Raw genomic sequence first — 24029 nt, forward strand, 5'->3', positions numbered from 1 at the left:
TCACTCCCAGCTGTCCCAAACGTTATCATGCAGGGCGGGGTTGGCGTCCGGGTCGCCATCTGGAAATCGCACCGGGACGGCAGTCTCCTGGTAATGCTGCAGTCGCCCTAGGAGAAAGTCGACAACCTCTACCTGCTCGCTAGAGCGGTCAAGGCGTTCGCTGGGGTCATCTGTAATGTTGAAGAGCCAGACACATTTTCCCTTTGGAGTGTCCGGGATAATGGGTGCCAAGCCCGACTCTGCTGGGGGTATCCATCTCGAGCTTCCTGCAGCAGATTCCATCTTTCAGTGGGAATGAGGTGGTTGTTTTACAATCAACTGGAAATCAATATATCATGTTACACTTTTTCGATGACCAAGTAAAGACTTGTGAAATAACCTGTAGCAGATAAATGAATAGGAACATGTAAATTGTTCAGAAGTGTGCAGTAGCTCCTGTTTTCTCCACGAATTGGGGCAACTACTTTGTGCACAAATGCTCAACCAGATTGTTAATTTGCCGTCTCAGTAATGTAGGCCTACTCGAATTCCATGTATGTTTGGTTCATCAAGGTTGTTGTATAATCAACTAGAAAATAATGTTGTTATACCTTTTTCGTTCACAAAATTAAGAATTAAATGCAAACAAAGGGAAATTGACCAGAAATGTATATGATTTATAAGTAAAACAAAACGAGCAAAGAACATTTTCTTTGCTCAATGCACTTATTTTTCACTTATAGAATGATGGAATGTGAAATAACATGAGGTAAATAGATAAATAAATATGTGTACGGAACACCACAAAGCGACCACAAAGCTTGTCCGAGGCTCTAACATTTCTTTCTATAGCAACAACTAGTGAAGTCCTGCCTAACTAGGTCAAAGGGAGAGACCAGGCCAAAATGAAATGCTACCTTCACTAGCCTGTAGGATAATAAACATCGATGAATTGTAATATTCTATACAAAGACAGTCTATACATTCACTGCATGAAGGCACATTTCAGAACACGAAATACATCAGGGCGATATCCTCATTTTAACGAAATACAGGATAAATGCCTTTAGTGACGTGACCAATCAGAATCCGCGATCACTAATAGACGAATAACCATGTCCTTATGTACCTGGATATCCAGTAATTAGTTTCCAGTCTTTGTATCGGATAGCTGCTCTGATGTACGTGCTGAACTTCGACCTTGTGTCGTTGCACACCTCCGGCCGGTGCCCCATGGGGTCGATGTTATATACCAGTTCTTCCCTAGGTGAAGGGAGTCTGCTGCTGTTGATTCAACACAGAATTGATTCAAATATAGATAATAAGTGAAACAATGACACAATGATCATGATGAATGTGCAAATTGGCATGAATAAATCTTATAACACATATCGAGTTCCAAGAAGAGTGTTCATTGTATAGGTGCATAGTGAAAAGTTTTTCATACACCGTCATTAAGATTATGTTTATCATGTTGTAGCGTAGGGCCCTGAATATAATTATCTCCAGTATGATGATAAACATATCCTATCATGGTGGGATTATGTTTTGGCAACAAATTTGCAAAATGAATGTTCTAAACGTTGGGGACATGCAAAACAATAATGACTGACTTGAATTCATATTGATATGATCTGAAATACATGTACCTTAATTTCCATGGATTGTTGCTTTCCAAACCCTTTGTGGATCTCAAAAGCACTTTACAACACAATATCACTCAGGACTGCATCTGGAGTTGGAGCTGTATCCTCTCTAAATATGATTACGCAAAATATGAAACCTCAGTGGTAAAACATCCTCACCCTAGATGTTATGCATTTTCACCCTAAATGTAATCACCATGCCAACCCTATCTTAATCCTGAATGTTAAAACAGGAGACAACTCAGAATAATGCAATTCAACCCCGGATATACACATCCACCGTAAACGTCATACATTTCTCCCCACTAACATCTAGATAACTCACTTAAAACACAAGGTGCCATCATAGTGTATTATTATTATATCTTTAATCAGTACTCTGAAGACAAGGTGGCCCCGTCAGTGGTTTATATCCACTTATTTTAGGGGGCCCTGCAACATATTAACAAGGCAACAAGTATTGATATAAAACACACAAAGTAACAAATCAAGGATATCTAGTTGTACATAGCAATATACAGACCATGCCGATTTTGTGTATATATTGCCCCCCCCCAAAAAAAAAAAGTATATATATATATATATATATATATATACAACAGTACATTATAATAGCAGGCTTTTTCCATGTGTGATTAGAGGTCACATTCCAATTTGTATTTTTAATGAACAAGAATGCATCAAACATAACAAACTAAAATAATAAATGATATACAGCTTGAATGTACAAAAAGATAAAACTTACACAGAGCATGGCGGTCAAATATGAATCTTTAATCTTGTATCTTGGTTCGAACAAGCTAAATGGGAAGCAATAAGGTAGCTGGTTGACGTTTATTTATGAACGTGATGAATATCGCAGTTTGCCATGTGATAGGCAACTTACGTAGGACATATGCTGTGTGAACACTTTAGACAGTCTTTAGATAATGCGAGTATAATTCGGTGCGTAGTAAAGGTGACACTGAACTAATACACTTTCCTGTCATAGTAAAAATGGAACTTTGATTTGAACAACGCATTTAATTTTCTCTACAATAAGGCCTACTTCGATCATGGCTGTTAGTGAAGTCAAGTCGAGTTGAAAGCGATCGTCTATCCCTGTTGGAAGGAACACAATGTCTCACAATGTGAAAAACAATGTAAAACACAATGTGAAACACATTTTTTAAACACAGTTGAGAGTGAAATCTCTTCACACTGTTGAACTCAAACATTTTAATAGCCTGATTACATTGTGAATCATCAATTTACAGTGAAACAGAACATCACCATGTGAATACCCCGTGGAAAATTTCACAACAGTGTGAAATAACCTTTACACTGTTAAATTCGAGCATTTACACAAAGAAATTTTCACACAGTCGACTGTGTGAACACACTGTGGGACAATGTGTTCATTTCAGCAGGGATGGTGAACGGTAAAAGGATCAATCACATGTAACTGATGTGCTAGTCAGCAAGGTGTCAGTACAGCTAGAATATTGTACGCACCCGTGAGTTATAATACCATGAAGTATCCCATGAATGGTTTGAACTGAAGAATAAATTTATGGTATAGGTTCTACAGTACGTGTCTTTCATTTAAGATGGATTCAAAAGGGCCTGTGCTTTCGATCCTAGCAGAATCTTGTCAGACGCAAAATGACAAACTGGTTGCCTCTGACGAAGATTCTGCTATAAAGGATCGAAAGCTCAGGCCCTTTTGACTCCATTTTACTCCATTGGCTCGCCTTTTTTGGATATGCAGTTTTCAGCAGCTTTTTTTGTACACTTATTTCATTTAAGGTTAAAATGCCTGGTATTTAGGGTTGATATTACATTTAGCGTTGTTATTAAATTCAGGGATTTAGAATACTACTCTAACTCCAGATACCGCACTGATAATGTGTAATAAAGCGCTGTTGAGCTCAACAAATCGTTTGAAAAACAACTATAAAATATGGGCAAAATAGAGTTCATGTATACCTTATAGTATTCCACACGTTGAATCCATCCAAGTTCGTGCCATTCAGGCTATGCCCTGCCAATCCTTGGACTAGAGTTGGGAACCAGTCACTCACATGGATCAACTCCCTGCTGATGGTGCCTCTCACGTCGGCCGGCAGTAAGGGGCTGGACACAAAGCCTACAGCACGGATTCCGCCTTCAAAGTGGGAACCCTTCCCCCCACGCAGGGGCCAGTTGCTGCTACCCTTGTTGGTATCTCCGCCATTGTCTATTAAAATGACACAAGTTATAAAGCCATTCTGTTATTGTCACTTGTCTCACCTCCCTGCTTGGATCAGATGCTTTCCAGAGACCCATCAAGTCCGAAAAACAAAATGTTTGCGGATTAGTAATAACAATCTCTTTAATCACAATTTTTGATATACATCGTAAATTTTTCATGTGGCAGAGTTGATCAGTTACTAGTATTCTTTCGTTCATTGTCTTTTACATATACCAGCCCAAAGTAAGTGATAGGCCTATACCATACATTATTCTGGTTGCAGAACTTTAGCGTGTCTTATATCTATGACTGGTTTTGAAATTGGCAACTCTTTTTAAGAGATCCAAGATTCTGATTCTCTTTCAATTATTGGTCAGTTCTTGTCAGTACGTTAGTCAGTCTGATGTTATGCAGACTGGACACACTCCTCGAAATTTGCTGTAACCAAGGAGGTGCTAGGCGCTTAATATTTAGTGGATTTCTATTCCTTTAAAATAAAAGAAAAAATATCTCTTTTGCACTTATTGCTTTGAAAAGAGACATTTAGCTTCTGGTTTGTTCTCTTACAAACTCAAACCAACGCAACCCTGTAACTTAAGCAACCTAATTCTAACCAGGGACATACTACTATAGTAATCTATATTTCCCGAAAAAGCCGGCATTATCAATTTGGAGATCATTGTCGACTTCCTTTTTTATCTCTTTCTTCTATACTATCCTCTCTATTGCTGCAATCCCTCGCATAAGGTTATGGAAACAAGACATAATGAGCTCGGTTCAGGCCAACATTTTGTAAGTCAAAGAAAATTCCATGATGAAAAGGAAGAACACTTAATATGTTGATTACTATAGTGTATACCTCATGCAGATGGAATATTCCGTCTACTACGACTTATCCTCATCCAGATATAGATTTGACTTCTGAATATAGAGAGTGCATGACGACTTTTACCAGGTTCGAAGAAAGAAAAAACTTATATCAGGTGTACACACGAGTCTTTCAATCTGCCCTTTTTCTTTGTGTTGTTTGATCCATCACAAATGGATTCATGCTTTACGCAGCTTTGTTTTCTGATACCCGGTGAGCACAGTATCAACAAGCCGTTTATCATTATACAAGGGATTGAGCTACTGCGGAATCTCAATACAGTCCGACCTCTCCGATCTAACAATTACCATGATTACGGAAAAACGGGTGATTCCAAACTCCAAAATTCCCGCAAAACTCATATGAATCACATACTACACATGTATATTCCAAACATAGTTCACATGATTATAATTCACATCAAAGTTTCATCTTATAACATGTATTCAGACATTGATTCCCCCAAATCACAGCAAGAACATAGAAAACTTTTCATTCAATCAGGGCTCTGTACAAGCGATCGTTCATTGAGCAAATTATCAGAAAAGGACGTGACATGTTCACGCAAAATTGTATGTTATAGGCCTACATGTGGCCACCATTGGGTAGACAGCTGCGTAAATTAAAGGGAACACAAACCCAAAGAGCAATGTGGATTGAGTAAAAGCAGTAACATAAGTAGAACACATAAGTGAAAGTTTGAGGAAAATCGGACAATCGATGCAAAAGTTATGAATTTTTAAAGTTTTGGTGTTGGAACCGCTGGATGAGGAGACTAATAGAGGTTATGACGTATGAGAGGACCACAATATAAAGAAAATATAAAAGGAATTCCACAAAATTTCACTTTTCCAGCAAAATGAAAAAGTTCTTGACTAACAGCTTTCAGAAAACAGGGGGAATAAGTGCTACCCCTAACATATGTCAGTATCAATTTGATGGAATGTGTAATTTTCATGAAAAATAAATTTTCATTGAATTCCCCTTTTATTTTCTTTATATTGTAGTCCACTCATGCGTCATAACCTCTAGTAGTCTCCTTACCCAGCAGTTGCAACACCAAAACTTTAAAAATTCATAACTTTTGCATCGATTGCCCGATTTTCCTCAAATTTTCACTGATGTGTTTTACTAATATTACTGCTTTCACTCAATCCACATTGCTCTTTGGGTTTACTTTCCCTTTAAACATTGAGTCTCCCATATCCGGATGAGCGCCGGCCCCGTCATGTCCGGATAGGAGAGGTCGGACTGTACAACGAGAAAGTACGTTCTCATTGATTGGTACAAACACAAGAGTTGGGATAAATAAAATTTCCCTGTTACAAGAGAACGTTGTTATATATTTCGACCTCTTACAACGAGGTTCCACTGTAAAATGTTATTCAGAAAGTATGTACATTACCCGTTGAGAAAACAAGAACTGTATTGTTCCAAAGGCCTTGCTCTTTTAGGGTGCTGGTAATGTTACCGACAGCCTCGTCCATACAAGTTGTCATTCCAGCATAAACACGTCGACTTCTGATGGACACATTTGCGTACTGCTGTTCATACTTTTTCGGCACTTTTAGGGGACCGTGGACAGCTTGGAACGGTACATACAGAAAGAGTGGCTGTAAGATGGAATTTAGATTTGAAAAAAAGGATTATTATTAAATATAATGTATATATAGAAGTATTGGAACAAGTTCTCTCGGTTGACAGCAGGTTCATCTGTATTTTATTGCTACTCGGAGTTTCATGCCACCTTCATTTAGGGGCAATCATCAGGCAATGATTAAATACATCCCAGAAATGCATTTTATGAAATGATATATATATATATATATATATATATATATATATATATATATATATATATATATAATATATATCATTTTGCGACCCGTCATGAGAACACAGACATCTTTAAGACAGTAAAAATACAAAAATAAACGTAGAATATGGTTATTAATTGGATGAACTATGAGATACGTTTGTCACACAATGATTTTCATTGACTTCTTATGTTTGAATTGCAGTTCTAAAGCAAAGGTATACGTAAAATGTTTGCAGCACATTTGAGTTGGCTTTCGCAAGTAGGAATGTGTACACCTGTGGCACGCTGATAATGTATTGATGTAAACCAGAATTGAATCATACACAAACTTCTTTAACGTAGAGGTGCGTGTTCAGTGGAAGGCACTCACCATACTTCTATCATGTTGCCTGATGACATCTTGGGCTCGCATGGCAAAGAGATGTGTTGAGTAGATCCCTGAATAATTCTTGGCTGGCTGGAGATTGTCCCTCAGGTCGAGTCCTTGCCAGTTTTTTGCGAACCTATATGGACCTCCACCACGACTTATGTGGTTGCTGTAACCTTGATTTCCTCCTAAAAATCCTGGATTAATATCCGAAATTAAACAATATTTACCCTGACAAATCCGGAATATTAAGTACTAATTTCCAAACTTGCAGAAGAAGTGTTGGTACAAAAAGAAGAAGAAGAAGACGTTAAACAGTTTTTCTATACACATATAATCTTTATAACACTTCGAAAGCAGAATGCAGAGTAAAATGACATGAAACAAGAACAATAAGATACTGTTATTTATCAATACCCGCTGTACCGGCAATATTGAATTTATTTTAGTTTTGCAGACACAAAGCATGGTTTCGGGCTCTTATTCAATATTTTTCAAAGAACACCACATAGAACGTTTAGGGTAAACACACGGTAAGTAATCAGAAAGCAGAAGGAAAAAAATATCATCAAAGGAACTGTGTCTCGACTCCTACGTGTATTACATACATTATAGACACTGCTTGAAGACATGACAATGCTTATATTCTCCAGTCATAATTTAAAGGGTGTGTACAGTGCTGGTGGAGGTGAGGATTTAGCTTTTAACGTTTTGCGAGATATTCAAAAACCACTCTATGTGATGTCAATGAGCATGCAATTCTAAGGGGTATCAAAAGTTTATTTGATGAAAATTGGCTTTGAAATGGCTGAGATATCCAAAAATAAGGTAAAACAAAGAGATCATAATAAAAGGCGTGGCCTGTCGCCTTTTATTATTATCACTTTTTTGGACATCACATTTTTGGACATCTCAGCCACTTGAAAACCAATTTTCATCAAATAAACGTTGAATCCTTCTTAAAATTATACATGCTCTTTCATATTTCATAAGTTTCTCATTATCTCACTTAAGAATGTTCAGAACATGAATCCCCACCTCAACCATTACTGAACAGTCCTTAGGCTTACTCAGTTTTGTCAAATCATCGAATGAACTGCTTTCCTGATAAACAGCTCTCTCATTCTGTAAACTTCCTCTCTTTTGAAATGGTCTCGATAGGCGTTTTCACATCAGCCCGATGTTTCGAAATAGCGAGCTATTTTCCTGACTTGGGACATAAAAAAATATCTCCAGCTTGGATTTTTATCGGGCTGATGTGAAAACGCCTATTGTCATTGGTCATTGGTCATGACAACCTGTATAGCTATATATAGGTGTTACAAAAAACGTTTTTGATCCTTAATAGTTCAAAAGCTATACATCAGGTAACACTGACATTGATATGAGCAATAGCTGAGTAGTGTACAATTTGGTTGGAGGCAATTATAAAATGAAAGTATGATTCAGTTTCATTAAATTAAACATTTATATTTGTCAGTTAGGTTTCAGGTTGTGCTCTATTTTCAACCCTCTGTACAAAACCTTAACTTTGCACGGAAGTCAATTGGTGTGTATGGGAGTGTGTAGTTGACACCCAGACAATGGTCCTGAACAATGGCCAGTGTTCGGATGCTCTATTTCATATTCATGAGAAATTCCACTATCACAGCTAGTCTTTATTCATCCTGAAATGTAGTGTATGCAAGCACATGGAAACATGTGCTTACTTTTTTCATGTGCACGCATTTCAACCTTTGCCATGAATTTAGACTAGCAGTGCCCAGGGCATTCCCTCATGAATAATTAATGAAGCATTCATGTGCCTTGGAGCAGAGCTTATAGGGTCATTGTAAGTACACACTCACTTACAAATCATAAATTCCTGTAAAGTTCAGGTTTTGTACAAAGGGTTACAATTTGACCAAAATCTGGAACTTAACTTTGAAATTAATCATGGATTTCATGAAATTGATATAGGTTTACATATTCAAATCACATCCAACTAAACTGTACATTATTCACCTGTTACTCATATCAATTACAGTTTTATCTGATATATAGTTTTCAAACTATTCAGCATCAAAAGTGGGAAATGTTTTTCTGGTTCTGGTTCTGGTTGTATACTGCACACAACGCCCTGGTGGGCTATCACGGTACAGTGGTCGAGGTCATTTGCAGCAGCAACAATTAAATCTTGAAGTGTGCTTTTTGGGTTATGCTAAACACATCTATATTTAATAGATCTGCTTTAAACTTGTCAAGGTTGTGGGCCGTTTTCACACTATCTGGTAGTAGATTCCACTCTGGAATAGTGCGAGTGTAGAGGGAATACTTACTGAAATCCTTACTGAATTTAGGCCTCTCATAGGAAAATTCTCCATGAAGTCGACGAGTATGATAGTTTCCTTTGTGGGTGAATTTCTCTACATTGTTTGGGATCAGTCCATGGGTTTCTTTGTAGATGGTTGTAAGTCTGGCTCTAATACGACGGTCTTCAAGGGTCTCCCATCCAAGTCTTTGGACCAGGGAAGACGAGCTGGTTTCTCTGTTGTAATTGCTGGTTACAAATCGTGCAGCTCTATTTTGGATTTTTTCAATTGATGATATGTGTACCTTGTGGTAAGGATCCTAGATGGCATGGCAGTATTCCAATCTTGGGCGTACCAGTGATTTATAAGCAATTGACTTAACTTCAGGAAGACAGCAGTGAATGTTTCTTCTCAAGAGCCCCAGCATGCTGTTTGCCTTGTTGCATATTTTGTGTATATGACGCGACCAGGTAAGATCTTTAGATATCTCAACTCCCAGATATGAGTAGTGTTCCATTTCAGCAAGGGGCATATCTTTCATCTTGTATGTGAACTTGGGAGGTTTGCGTTTGTGTGTAACACTCATAGAGTAACATTTGGATTTGTTGAAATTCATTTCCCATTTCTTTTCCCAGGCAATGACATCATTTAGATCCTGTTGGAGTCTACATTGGTCTTCAGGTGACTTGATCTCCTTATAGATAATACATAACACCTAGTACTATGTTGGCCCTATGTTGCAACGTAGGGCCAACGCGTTGGTCCAACACATGCTTGTACGCTGGTCTAACTTCAGAAACGTGAAGATGACCCAGGAGGTTCAAGAGAAGGGAGTCACAAACGTCTTATTTACTTTGCTAAATGTTCGATGCCGCCACTGGAAAATATTTTAAGCATGTACCAAACTGGATTTGCCGCGCAGATAGCAAGACAATTGACCCCTGTCTCACTGTATAGGCACCATCCACTTTCTACGGAAGATGATTATGTATTTGTGATGGTTTATAACTTTTCGCAATCCCTACTTATAAAAGATAGGTTTGTATAGGCCTAATGGTAAAAGACACGGGAATGCGAGAATATAAAATGGGCCAAAAAAAAAAAAATGCTGAAATGAAAATGAAAATTACTCGACTAGGCATGCCGGGGCACTAATTTGATATATCTATCAATAAATTATTATACTTAAAGATTAGTCCAAATTGGATTTATTTGTGGGAATTAAAAGTTGTAAATCAGGTTTTTCAGGATGGTACAGTTTTCAACAGCACTTTCACATGATTAAACTGTTCTGTTTACACTTTTGCACTAATTTTTGGACAGGATTGAATTTTGTTTTATATGATAATAATAATAACAATAATAATAATAATAATGTCTTTACCCAGGGTATATAGCCTCTTCAGTGTTGCTTTATCCTGAAGTAAAATTTAATTTTGTTTGATAAATAAACATGTTTATTTCTCGACAGAATTGACTTTTGTTTTATATAATAACAATAATAATGTCTTATTTACCAAGGATAACCTCTTCAGTGTCGAAACTGCTCTACCAGAGGGCCCTGCCATTATTATTACCTTAGCTATATATCAATATATGCTTTATCATGAAGTGAAATTTCATTGCGTTTTGATAAACACGCAAAATATAGTCCGCATTATGTTTACATTCAAAATGAATCTTCAGATTGCTCAGAAAGAAGACGGCATCTAACTCATCAGCAAAGGCACAGAATGCACCTCTGGAATTCTTTTCTACATGTTGGTATTATTGACAACTGTTTGAATAATTACAGCCATGCGGTTTGAACTCCAACTCTTGAGATCTCCTTGCGATGACTAAACGTCTTTTAGCCGTCGCGATAACGTTAGCTCAACAGTGAAAGATTGCCGTTGGACCAAAGTTGCTACCTTTCTTACTCGTGTTGACGTTGCCTCACGTTATACCAAGGTGGAAAAGCGGTTCATACAAGGGTTACAGTTTGTTATTCCATAGGTTCGTTATTCCGAAGGTACGTTAATGCAAATTATTGCCATCTATGGTGACAGCTGTGTTTACCAAAAAATGAATTGAAGCCTCGATTGGTAGGCCAGCATGCCCGCTTGTAAAACCCCAGGTGCCATTTTCCGACCACGTGAGTGGCGTAGCCCGCTTCCTGCAGTTTTTCGGCGACGGTGGGGTCTTCTAACGGAAGGCAGTTTGGTTGAGCCGACCATATGATCCCGTGCTGTAGACCAGTGTGAATCTGTTATAAGAATTGCAAAGAATTTAAAACATTTGTTACTGTGATTCATTTACACACTCAAGCTTTTTGGTTTTCTGCTGTACAGTATGAAAAGGGAGGTGCTAGAGAAGGAGAGACAACTCCTGCTCTCCTTTGAGGTCATGCGCGGCACCGCCAGGTGGAAACCAGGTGCTTTGACAAGAGCATCAAGAATCGGGACTAGCGCTCTCATTCGCTCTCTTTCAATGTGATGGCCACAATGAATTTGTGTACCTTGAATTTGAGCAGCGAATCAAAATGCAGTGTAAAACTGACAATTTTCAAAAGCAAAAAGTTTAAAAGCACGCTTGAACACGCTTTAGCGGAGTACTATTTTGAAAGATCAAAATATCCCAGATTAAAAAATAGAAAACTAATATGCGCAAATGTGCGCATTATAGAAAAATATTATGTTTTTTAGAGGGCCTAATTTTCATTTCATTTCGATTGCGCATTACGGAGAAACTAGAAATACATGTTTATGATATTGCATTCTTTCCTAAACTATTCTAAATCATTTCGAGTATTTCATTTAAATATTTACAGTGAAATAAAGCTTGTAATTCAACGAAAGGTGAAATGCGTTCTTCGTCTCCAAACTTCGTCTTGCAACTAGAGCGGTGTCGAGCATGACTTAAAAGCGTAGTGGAATGCTAGACATCCCATTGTAACGCCTTCAACCCAAACATGTGTTTGCATGAGTTACGAAGAGTTGCAACTCCATCTCATCCCTGGTATGACCCACGGAGACGTGCAGGCTCCCTTGAATTTCGCTGGCAATAAACAATAGCCGCGGTCACTGGTGTAGTCCAGATACCAGTGGACTATCACTGGTGGGACGTCGAGAACTCTTCGCGAAGTGGATCGTTTAAAATGACCACTTCATGTCTTATTTTGTTTTTGAACATCTTAGCCATTTCAAAACCGATTTTCATCAAATAAGCTTTGGATTCCTTTCGGAATTGTATGCTCTGAAATATTTAATTTTTGTTTTCTAATAATCGCGCAAAAAGTTGCAATCTGAATTCCCCATCTTAACCAAAACTATTCCATCCCTTTCAGTAACATTTGTAAAGAACCAAATCTATGAATCAGCTATCACAATACATGTAAGCATTTTTTTTAATGTACGTAATACTGCATTCATGTAAATATGGCGCTAAATATACACTATACTGTATTCAGTTTTGAACACGAAAACTTTTTGGCGAAATTGAATGCTCTATTATTGTATTCACATATCCTTCCGTGCTTAACCTGAATACACGTAATATGACCAATAGGAACGACGCCTTTGCACATTTTAATTTCTGTGGCGAGTTCGAATGACCATTTATCTTTTTGACTGCCTTATGTGATTTTTTGACTGAAATTTACTATTTTTTATTTTTGGTTAAACCATGGTAATATTGGATGACCTATATACTCTTTCGTGCACTAAATGCAAAACTGGACGGGAAATCTGTAATTAGGCCTAGGTCTAGTCTATACCTAAGAATGAGGCAGAGCTGTGCCCGTTCTCCAACAGACATTGAGTGATTTCAAGTTCGGTGCTAGTGCTAGTGTGGTCTGAGCACTAGCACCGGCGATAAAACCGAACTTGAAATCACGTCGGTGTTCTACTTCTACTTCTACGCTGCTTCTCATCAAAGCCTGTTCAGCAACTGGATGATGGTTAGTGGTGTGGTGCCTCAGACAGTGGATGCCATTCGTGTTAGGAATTGACCTCAAAATTATGACGTATTTCCGGTTGTTGGTGCTCGGCTCGGTGTTAAAGGGGCATTCCAGACGATATTCATAATTTCACATCATGTTGAAGTACATAAATCGACAACTCCATGTATATATAGATTTGTGTAATTTATTGCAGTTCTTGAGCAGAGATACAGTACTTTGGAAAACCTTAAACAAATTGAACATGGATGATGACATAGGAGACTCACATATTTCAGAAATGTAGCAATGTCATGGTGACTCTGCCATGTCATCATCCTTGTTCATTGCAATTTGTTCTAAATTTTGAAAATATTCTTATTCTTCATCCCAATTATCACAAATCTGAAACTCTGTCCTCGGTGTAACTAATCTATAGTTGTTCAAAGGAAAAAAACTGAAAATTATCCGGAGGTCTCCTTTAAGGATCAAAAGTTTTTTCATCCCAATTATTACAAATTCTGAAACTCTGTCTTCAGTATAAGTTATTTATCCGGAGGTCTCCTTTAAATGTCGTCTGCTGAACCGAGTTCCACCATTTGTGTTAGCGATTTACGTGCTTTTTCCCCAATAGCCATGTTCAGACGTATTTCTAGTCGGAGTAAAATCTTATGGCGCAGCAATTAATATACTTCTCTTACCACGGACCCTGTGTCCACACGACGGTCGTGGGAAGAAACTCCGACCAATTCACCACGGCCTTCGCGGGGATCACCGTGGAGGGTCGGTGTAACTTCCGGAAGTGGTAGCGCCGCGCACGTCAACCATACAATTGTTTTTACCAGCGACATTTGTCATCTCCTTTCTTGTTGATGGAAATTTCCGAGCAATAGCTTCTTTGTCACGATCGACTAGGTTAGAATCGCACTACACGCGCACGTGTACTCGCAAAATGTCAACATTTCGATTTAACCCGGAAGTTTTACCTAGGTCGTAGGGTATGCAAGCCCCTGGGAGCCGGGGGTGCTGGGGGTGCTGCAGCACCCCTGACCTTTTGGAGCAGGGGGGCGTAGCAGCCCTATGAAAAATAAAAGTTGGGGGTGCTTCTGCACCCCCAACTTTTATCTTTTTTTACAGGGAAAATTGTTTGTTTCTTTTTTATAGAAAACTGTCCAAATATCCCACCTAAAGTGTGCATCAAATCACTGAATTTCATTTCTGAAAATGCAAAATCTCCATAGCGTGGGAGGCGTGTCCCCCTCCCACACAGAACAAGCTTATATAAGCACAGACAGCACTATTTAAGCATTCCCATTGTCCCTGGATATTTACTTTTCTTACTTTTTGTTGAATTTTTTTTTTCAAATATGCTACCTGAAGGGCTGACTAGATTGCTGAATTTCAATTCTAAAAATGCAGAAGTTCCTTCATTTAGGGGGAGGGTACCCCCTCCAGGGGAGTGTCGATGGAGGGGGCGGGGGAGCAAACATTTCCAAGATGTGGATTTTTTTTTTTGAAACTGTCCCAATCTTTTACCCAAAGTGTGCAGCACTCAATTCTGAAAATGCAAAATCTCCGTCGTGTTAGAGGGAAATACCCCTTCCCACGATATTTTCCTGTCTATTCTAGAGTATTTAAAAGCTCCCTTGTATGCAGGGGTGCGGGGCAGTTGCCATGATATTACCCTCCCCCCCCCATAATTTTCGGAATGTCAGAGATTTTCTTGCTTTTTTGATGGAAAACTGTCCAAATATTTTACCGAAACTATGCAAGGAATTGTTGCAGTTCAATTCTGAAAATACAATACCTCTCTCGTGTGGAACGGGGATAGCCCTCCCCCTTTTATCCTTTCCCATGGATTTAGTATATCTTTAGATTGACATATTTCCGAATGATTATTTCATCAAAGTCATGAAAAGATCTGTAATTTCAGTTCCAAAAAATGCAAAAGTTCCCTCGTGTGGGAATAATAATCCTCCTTTCATTTAGGCCTTAACCATTTCCCCGCTTACTTCCCCTCCATAGACTTTGTAGCAGTACACTTTGGGTATTGATAATTTCCCAAATTCCATCAAAAATTTGTTTACGAGATATTAAATGACGCATGAATTCCAAAAAGGCCACAGTTTCCTCGTATTAAATGGCATCAATCGTGGAATAAAAATATTGGATGGGGGCTGTGCAAACACATCACTTTACCCCCACTCTCTCCATCCCCCTCCCCCCCCAAAAAAAATCCCCACGATCTTGCTAACTGTCCAGATATTTCACCAAAAGTGCACCATATTGTTTAATTTCAATTCTGAAAATGGAAAATGTCCCTATATAGTGTGGGAGGGATACCCCCTCCCACACTCTACCCCGTTAGGCCAACTTCCATACACTTAGTATAGACTTATGAGATTGACACTTTCGGAATATTTCATCAAAAAGTGCGCACCAGATCTGTCACCAAAAGTTCCTTAATTTCGGAAGGGGGATGTCCTCTTTCAGTTTACTTTTATTCCCCCACTATATTTAGTAGCTTTATGCTTCTTTATTTGATGTTTTTTCAAATATTCCATCGTAAATTACTATAATTGAGTATAAACAATCTATTTTCATTTCAATCCTCAAAATACGAAGGCTCTCTCGAATGGGAGGGGTAAGGGACACCCCCTTCCAAAACCCTCCCCCATATGCTAACATGTATATTAGCCTCCACCCCATGCATTGATTATGGCTATGTTAGATATTTACATATTCCACCAGAAGTGTGCGACAGAAATTCCAGATCTTTGAATTGCAATTACTATAAAGATGCAAAATCTCTCTCATGTAGGAGGGGGATACATCCTCCCATCACATCCTTCCCTCGCTTGGTCTCCCTCCATAGATGACTTACTATCGTCTGATACAAATTTCAGGATATTCCACAAAGAGTGTGCATCAGATCGTTGTACATTGTATTTCAATTTTAAAAATGCAGAAGCTCCGTTGTGTGGGAGGGGGCTACCCCTCCCATCCCTGCCTCATCAACTGCCATATATATTTAATTACACAGTGATGACGCACACGCAGATCAAGAGCTGACTATATACCCCGATTTAATGGTCATTCACATTTCTGTGATTATTTATTTTTCATACTTCTTTAAAAATTTCACCAAAAGTGTGCACCAGGACGCTGAATTTCTGGTCTGAAAATTCAAAATCTCCCTCGAGTGGGAGGGGGATACCCCCTCCCACACCCTCCCCCTTTAGGTCCCCTTCTATGGACTTATACAAAGTGAAAAGACCCACACACACTTCTCTGATAAAAGTTTTGGGATATTTCACCAAGAGTTTGCATCAGATCTTTGTACATTGTATTTCAATTCTAAAAATACAAAAGCTCCATCGTGTTGGAGGGGGCTACCCATCCCATCCCCGCCTCATCAAGTTCAATACGATTATTAAACAGTGATGACCCACAAGCGGAACAATACCTGATTATATACCCCGATTTAATGGTCATTCTGATTTCTGTGAAAATTTATTTCTCATACTTCTTTAAAAATTTCATCAAAAGTGTGCACCAGAACGCTGAATTTCAGGTCTGAAAATTCAAAATCTCCCTCCCACACCCTCCCCCTTTAGGTCCCCTTGTATGGATTTATACAAAGTGAAGACTCACTCACGGATCAAGAGATAACAGATACCATGTTCAAGAACATTTCATCAATGAACATAGTTTTCTTTCTGTTTTGATTGGAGAATTTCAAATTTACCACGTAAAGTGTTTACAAGATTGTTGAATTTCACTGAAAATGCAAAAGTTTCCTTGTGTGGCAGAGGGCTTTTTCGCCCTCGCTTCAATGTCTCTATCCCTCCCTTCACCTCCCACTGTCCCCCCCCCCCCAATAAAAAAAATGTCGACAGTGCTTGTATGGCCTATGCATCCCTCCCCCCCCCCCCCCCCCCCCCCCCCATACTGAAATGCTGCTAATATGGTCCGGCAACCGAACGGGTGGGTCAGGGGTTCAGCACCCCTGTGAAAAAAGTTGCTCCCAGGGGCCTGAGGGTATGTAAGTTCAGAGATACTCCGAGGGCTTGTCCGCACGGGCAATTTACTCCGACCGGCTAGTCGTGGTAGCGAGATACTCCTGAGAAAACTCAGAAGTATGTGGACGGAGGAAGAGGTCGTGGTAAGTTCCTCCGACCGGAGGAAGTTACCACGGCCTTGTTCAGACGGGCACTACTCCGACCTATCCTCCAAAGTTACTCAGACCAAGCTTCCTCCAACCCTTCCTCCGAAGTTACTCCGACCAAAACTGCCCTCTTCTGAACACAGCTATTGACTAACACTAACCCCTATGGATTACTGTATCATTTTCTTCATTTCAAGTTCGGTGCTGGTGTTAGCGTTGCCGTGCGAGACCCGCGTTCACTTCCAACATGCACATTTTACATGCAAAGTCTATGCTAATGCACTCGGTGGTCGCCCACGTAAAAAACACGAATCTCCAGACATGGTAACATAAATCTGAGCCTGGGAGCAAAATTAAGATAGTTGTATCTTGAGAAATGGATGAAATTTGTGGTATTTTAATCCGTCTTCCTCACTGTGTGTCTAAAACTAAGCGCTTTTGGCTACACCTTTTAATATTTGACTGTAATCACGCGCCATCACTTTTTTCGTCCCGTCGCGCAATTCCAGCGGAGGTCGTGGTGCTGCAATTCCAACACCTAGTGCTGGTGATCAGTAATTTTGATCGGTATCGCCTCGTTAATCTGACCGTCGGCGTTGGAGCTCGATTTGACGCTGCCACTTAGGAGCTAGCACTAGCACCAGCACTAGCACCAAACTTGAAATCACCCATTGTGGTACTGGTGTCAGGGGTGTAAAACCTCAGTGAACACATTCGGCCTACAGAATATTCTGCAAGCCGAATGTGTTCACTGAGCTTTTACACCCCTGACACCAGTACCACAATGGGGTGATTTCAAGTTTGCTGGTAGTGCTAGTGATTGTGCTAACTCCCAAACAGCAGCGTCAAACCGAGCTCCAACACCGACGCGGTATGGAATAGGAACTATCACCAACCACCATGCATGGAGCATCCATTCCATGAAATTCCGAGTTGCTTCATTACTCTGTTATTAAACCAGAAGGGGTTCATAAAGATTCAGAAAAGAAAAGAAAAATAGTTGCGGATGATTACGTGCACAGTGCGGAATGACCACAGGCTTTCACTTATTATCACTGTCGCTAGCAATAAGTAACTATTAAGACCTTTTTGAGGTGAGTCAGTGATCAATTCAATTCAATTCAATTCAATTTTATTTCCATTTCCATTGAATAAACAGAAAAAATATATACAATACATTTACAGAACAAATTTATAACAATTTCAAAGAAAACGTACAAATGGTCACGAGTAACAACAGAATTTCGTTTCTAAGGTATATACCTAATACAAAGATTAGAATGGAAATGGAGGGTCCCACTTAAAAAGCAAAGCTTGTAGGGTATGGGACCCTCAAAAAATACGTACACAAGGTCAAAGAAACCAATGTCAACTGACATGAAATTAACTTAGGAAGGGAAAAAAAGAAGAAGAAAAAAAAAGAACAAAAAAAGGGGGAAATAAGACTATGGTACAACACGCGCCATCGTGGACACAAGCATACTGTACTTCATGATTAAAATGCAATAACAAAACAATACAACGCTCCCTGGTTTGAAATTGCGATTGATTGGGTGCATATGCCGGTATGAATGCATAGGAACGGATATAAGAAAAAAGAGAAAGAGAATAGACTCACTGTTACTGGTACAATAAAATAAATATCTGAGGTAAACTTATGTTAGACAGATTGTTTTCCTTAAAAGATGATTTCTGTGTGATATCTTAATACTTGTAAAAACAAACAAACAAACAAACAAACGACTTGATTGAGAGAATGAAACCGAAGCTAATTTGGTTGTATATCATAAGATTTCAACAGAAAGAATTTTAATTTATTCTTAAAAGAATTCAAAGTTTGTGCTGTTATTATGTCGTTGGGAAGTGAGTTCCAATACTTAGGCCCCTCGTAGATGAAGGTTTGCTGAGCCAGCAAAGTCCTAAAAAATGGTAAATGAAATTCGTTGGATTGCCTTGTAGGATAATTATGAACAGATTGATTTTTTGAAAACATTGATTCAAATATATATGGAAGATTATTTTTATTGTAATTATACATAAATTGTCCTAAATTAAACAAATACAAATCTTTAATTTTAAATATTTTATTTTCAAAAAATAACGGATCAGTATGAGACAAATATGCAGTGTGACATATAATACGCAGTGACTTCTTTTGTAGCAGAAGTAATTTATCCAAAAGAGTTTGATATGTATTTCCCCATACAAGAATACCGTAATTTAAATAAGGCAATATGAAGGATGAATATAATGTAAGCAGGGACGACAAAAGAAGACAAAATTTAATCTTATTGATTATACCGATGTTTCGAGAAATAATCTTATATATACTATCAATATGAAATTTCCATGAAAGCTTATTATCAACTGTTATTCCCAGAAATTTGATATAAGAAACATTTTCCAGTGGTGTGCCATCAAAAATAATATCAGCAGGTAGTGCCTCAATGGAGTTGCTGAAAAGCATATATTTTGTTTTTTGGAGATTGAGAGATAATTTATTAGCTTTTATCCATTGAGCAACTTTTTCTAATTCAAAATTTAATGTCTTTACTAGGGTAAAAGGATTATTATGCGAAAAAAAAACAAATTTGAATCATCCGCAAAGAGAATGAAAGAAAGAATATCTGATGATTTACAGAAATCATTCATATAAATAAGAAACAGAAGCGGACCTAATAAACTTCCCTGTGGGACCCCACATTTAACATTTAACATTTGTGAATTGCAACCATTTAAAGAGACATATTGCTTCCTGTTCGAGAGGTAGCTCCTGAACCACTCCAAGGCCTTCCCACGGACTCCGTAATGTTGTAGTTTATTAAGTAAAATATCATGATTAATGGTGTCAAAGGCCTTGGAGAAGTCCAGGAACAAACCTATGAGATGTGAAGATTTGTCGATAGCATGTGCTACTTTTTCAACAAAACTCAATAATGCATGTGAGGTGCTATGTTTTTCTCTAAAACCAAACTGAGTATTTGAGAGTATATTATTGAATTTCAAAAAAGTAAGAGTTCTTTTGTAAACAATTTTTTCAAGAATTTTGGACAATGTACATAACAAAGAAATTGGTCTATAATTATTAACATCTAATTTGTCACCTTTTTTAAACAAAGGGATGACTTTTGCTATTTTCATACTTTCAGGAACAATACCATAAAAAAGAGATAAATTGAATATATGAGATAAAGGATCCGCAATTGAAGATATTACCCCCTTCAGCAAAAAATTACTGATGTCATCGTGCCCAGCACTTTTTTTGGAACGAAAATCAGAAACAATATTGATTATCTCCTGACTATATGTTGGACTAAAAAATATTGAGTTTAAATTTGGTGGACCTAAAAATTCAGAAAAATGTTTATTTGAAGATGGAATTTTGCTTGCAAGATTTTCCCCAATGGAAGAAAAATGATTATTTAGAATATTACAAATATAATGAGGATCTTCATGAATTTTATCATCAGATCTAATTTTGGTAATATTCGACTTGTTATTTGATATATTCATTGCTTGCTTTAAAACTTTCCATGTATTTTGCATATCATGCTTATAAAATTGTAACTGCTTAGTATAATATTTTTTCTTTTCAATACGTATAATTTTCGTCAAAGTATTTTTATAACTAGTATATTTCAGTTTTGATTGCTCAGTAGGTTTCATTTTAAATTTGTAATATAAATTATTCTTTCTATTTATTGAACGCAAAAGTGACTTAGAAATCCAAGGTAACCTGGGTACCTTTTTATAGTTGGATGACTTTTCTCTTCGTTTTGGAATATGAATGTCCAAGAGTTGAGTAAAAATATGCATAAAATATTCAAATGACAAATTCACATCATTTGAGTCAAAAATAGACGACCAGTCTGTCCTGTCTAAACTAGCACCCAGACTGGCTACATTTTCATGTGTAATTCTTCGTCTAAATAGAGAACTAGCTTTATTATCAATGATATCATTTAAAAAGAAACTAGTCGAAATGGGGAAGTGATCTGTAATATCTGAAAGTAATATAAGAGAATCAGGAGACGGCAGAATATTAGAAAAAATATTATCAATAAGGGAGGCGGATTCATTAACTATACGCGTGGGCTTAGATATCAAAGGTAAGAAAGAAGCAGATAGAAATATTTCCATAAAATCTTGTGAGATTGTATTTTGTTTCAGTAAATCTATATTAAAATCTCCCATTATGAAACATTTTTTATGAATAAAAACTGGATCCTTCATTAGATTCGCAAAATATTCCAAAAATGATTTCATATTCGCACTGGGTGGTCTATACATTACACCTATGATTATATTTCTACTGCCAGGGACTGTAATTTCAATGAAAAGAGATTCAATAACTTCAGTCATACAGTTGAGCTCTTCACGAACTATATAATCATACTTTTGTGAAACATATAAAGCAACGCCCCCACCCGCCCTAATTTGCCTGTTATTAACTACAAAATCATATCCGTCGAGGGCGAAAGGAAGACTTAAATCATTGGAAAGCCAGGTTTCGGTTAAACCTATTATCGAAAATTTTTTCCTGATGGGATCATCTAAAAGTAACCTCAGTTCCTCAAAATGTTTATTAATACTCCTAATATTAAGATGTATGAGTGAAAAAATGGTGTGATCATATTCCTTGACAACATTATTAAACTGGTTGAGAGTAAGATATTCCGAAGATGGGCTTTGCAATTGGTTTTCTATATCAAAGTCATAATGGAATTCTTTCGACGATGTTTTAAAACTATCTGAAACACAATTATCGAAAAACATATTATTTTGATCAATATTTACTTCTCTTTCTGCCAAAGAAGGTCCTACCGTATCGAAAAAATCATCATCAGTAATTGAATTGAATGCAGTGTCTATTGGATTATGTAGTACAGGGTGAGCGTGATTGCCATTGCTTGTGTCCACGAGGGCACCTGTCGAGTGCAGCTCAGGGGATTTTGACATCTAGAATGTCTGTGATGTACGAGACTAAAAAGAAAGAAAATGCTACATCTTAGTTGGAAACAGAGTCAATGTAACATTAATCCCATACACGAGGTACCACATATATTACAGAATAACGTATTAACAATTATCAAAGAGCGTCTTCAGCCTTGCTCAACTATATAATAGGAATTAGAATACACCAGTTAAGAAATCAGGTTACAGAAGGAAAAAGAAAAAAAAAAACAAACTAGGTAAAATGTCCCTTGACATTTATGAGTATTACATTAACCATTTTCAGAATGTTTCACATACAGGTGAAGGGATGAAGAAAGAAAAAAAGGAATAAAAGAGACTCAATTGAGTACGGGAAAATATCTTGCGGCTCGGTCAGTTTGAATGAAAAACAACACGGGTATATCAATCAGATGAGCTGTATAGCAAGTGAGCGTATAGATTGAACTCGAGTCTAAGCTCACACTTGAAAATGATAATTCTAACAGGAAAAAGAAAAAAGAAGTTACCTATTTATTTTCTGTGGGCAAATTTTGTGTGCAGTTTCTTTGTGTGATTTTCATAGGCAAACTCTCAGGCAACTGCTTTATGCTAGGTATGAATTAAGGCTGAATTTGCCCTTGAAAACGGGCAAACTCTACACCAACACATTCACACACAAGTTACATCGTAACATGATACTGATGAATGTTTTAAAACATCCTACTGTCCTATTATTAAACATCATAATTATTACAAAATTTAAACACCTTAATTACTGAGTAATTTATAGCCTCACTCAAGATATCGAATCTTGCTTTTGAATGCATTGTTCGTTACAAACATAATTCAAGTTTGAAAAATGAAATTACTCGATAGCTGTTATCATTAGCATCTTTAAAGGATGGTGGAGTTTTAGTGAGATAATGAGAAACTTACTCTCTTTGTCAGAAAATATGAAAGAACATACACGTACAATAAAAGAAGCATTCAAAGTTATGATAACAATTGGTTTGAAATGGCTGAGATATCCGAAAACAAAGAGGCCTATAGTATGAATTAACGTGGGACTCATCTTTTATTAGGACCACTTTTGTTTTATTTTGCTTTTGGATATCTCAGTCGTTTCAAAACGGATTTTCATCAATTGATAAACCTTAAAATTGAATTCCTCTTAGAATGTTATGTTCTTTATTTTTTATTTCAATATTAATAAGTGATTTCTAATTATCTCGCAAAAGATCTGATCCCCATTCGAAGCTAAAAATTAATTTACACCATCCTTTTAGTCTCAGGCATTTGGGCGGATTAAGAAATAAATCAAATTATGTTACATGCTGATATCGATACCTGATATCGTCCACTCATGAGCTGGCTTCTGGTTGGTGTGCATGTCGGCTGGACGTAGTAATTCTCGAGCTTCACGCCTGCACCAGCCAGTGCGTCTAAGTTCGGTGTTTTGACGACATTATTATCATGATAACCGATATCATGGAAGCCAAGGTCGTCTGCTAGAATGAACACTATATTTGGAGGTGACTTGCAATGCACGAACGCAAGGGCAGTTAGCAAGAAGAGGGGCTCCAACACACGTTTAGCGGCGTCCATCGTTAAAACGACTTAGGTGTTCGGTGGGTCGATGTTGAAAATTCAACACGTCATGCCAACACTGAATCATGCACCATTAATGCCTCAAGCACAAGACACCGCCGCCTGCTCCAACACTCCTGCTTTAAAGTGTGTCTAAACTTAGTATTTGACAGGAAGTAATATTTTAAAGAATCCATTGCCTCCCTGCCATCCCGTTGGTTGGAGCAAGGAGGGTCAAGAG

The 24029-nt window shown here is 37.8% G+C and overlaps 1 protein-coding gene across 1 annotated transcript; it reads right to left on the bottom strand.

Annotated features, from left to right (window-relative positions):
* Positions 1–23806, bottom strand: LOC139721674 (arylsulfatase B-like). The gene is made up of 7 exons (XM_071633004.1): positions 23549–23806; positions 11241–11427; positions 6895–7088; positions 6111–6318; positions 3594–3843; positions 1109–1263; positions 1–266 (listed from the first exon to the last, which is right to left on the bottom strand). The coding sequence occupies exons 1-7, from the start codon at positions 23804–23806 to the stop codon at positions 1–3; spliced, it is 1518 nt and encodes a 505-aa protein (XP_071489105.1).
* Positions 23807–24029: the final 223 nt, after the last annotated feature.

Source organism: Diadema antillarum, unplaced genomic scaffold (genome assembly GCF_040938485.1).
Source record: "Diadema antillarum isolate AM-2024a unplaced genomic scaffold, OU_Dant_1.0 scf00000147, whole genome shotgun sequence".
In the NCBI taxonomy this organism is placed as follows: Eukaryota; Metazoa; Echinodermata; class Echinoidea; order Diadematoida; family Diadematidae; genus Diadema; species Diadema antillarum.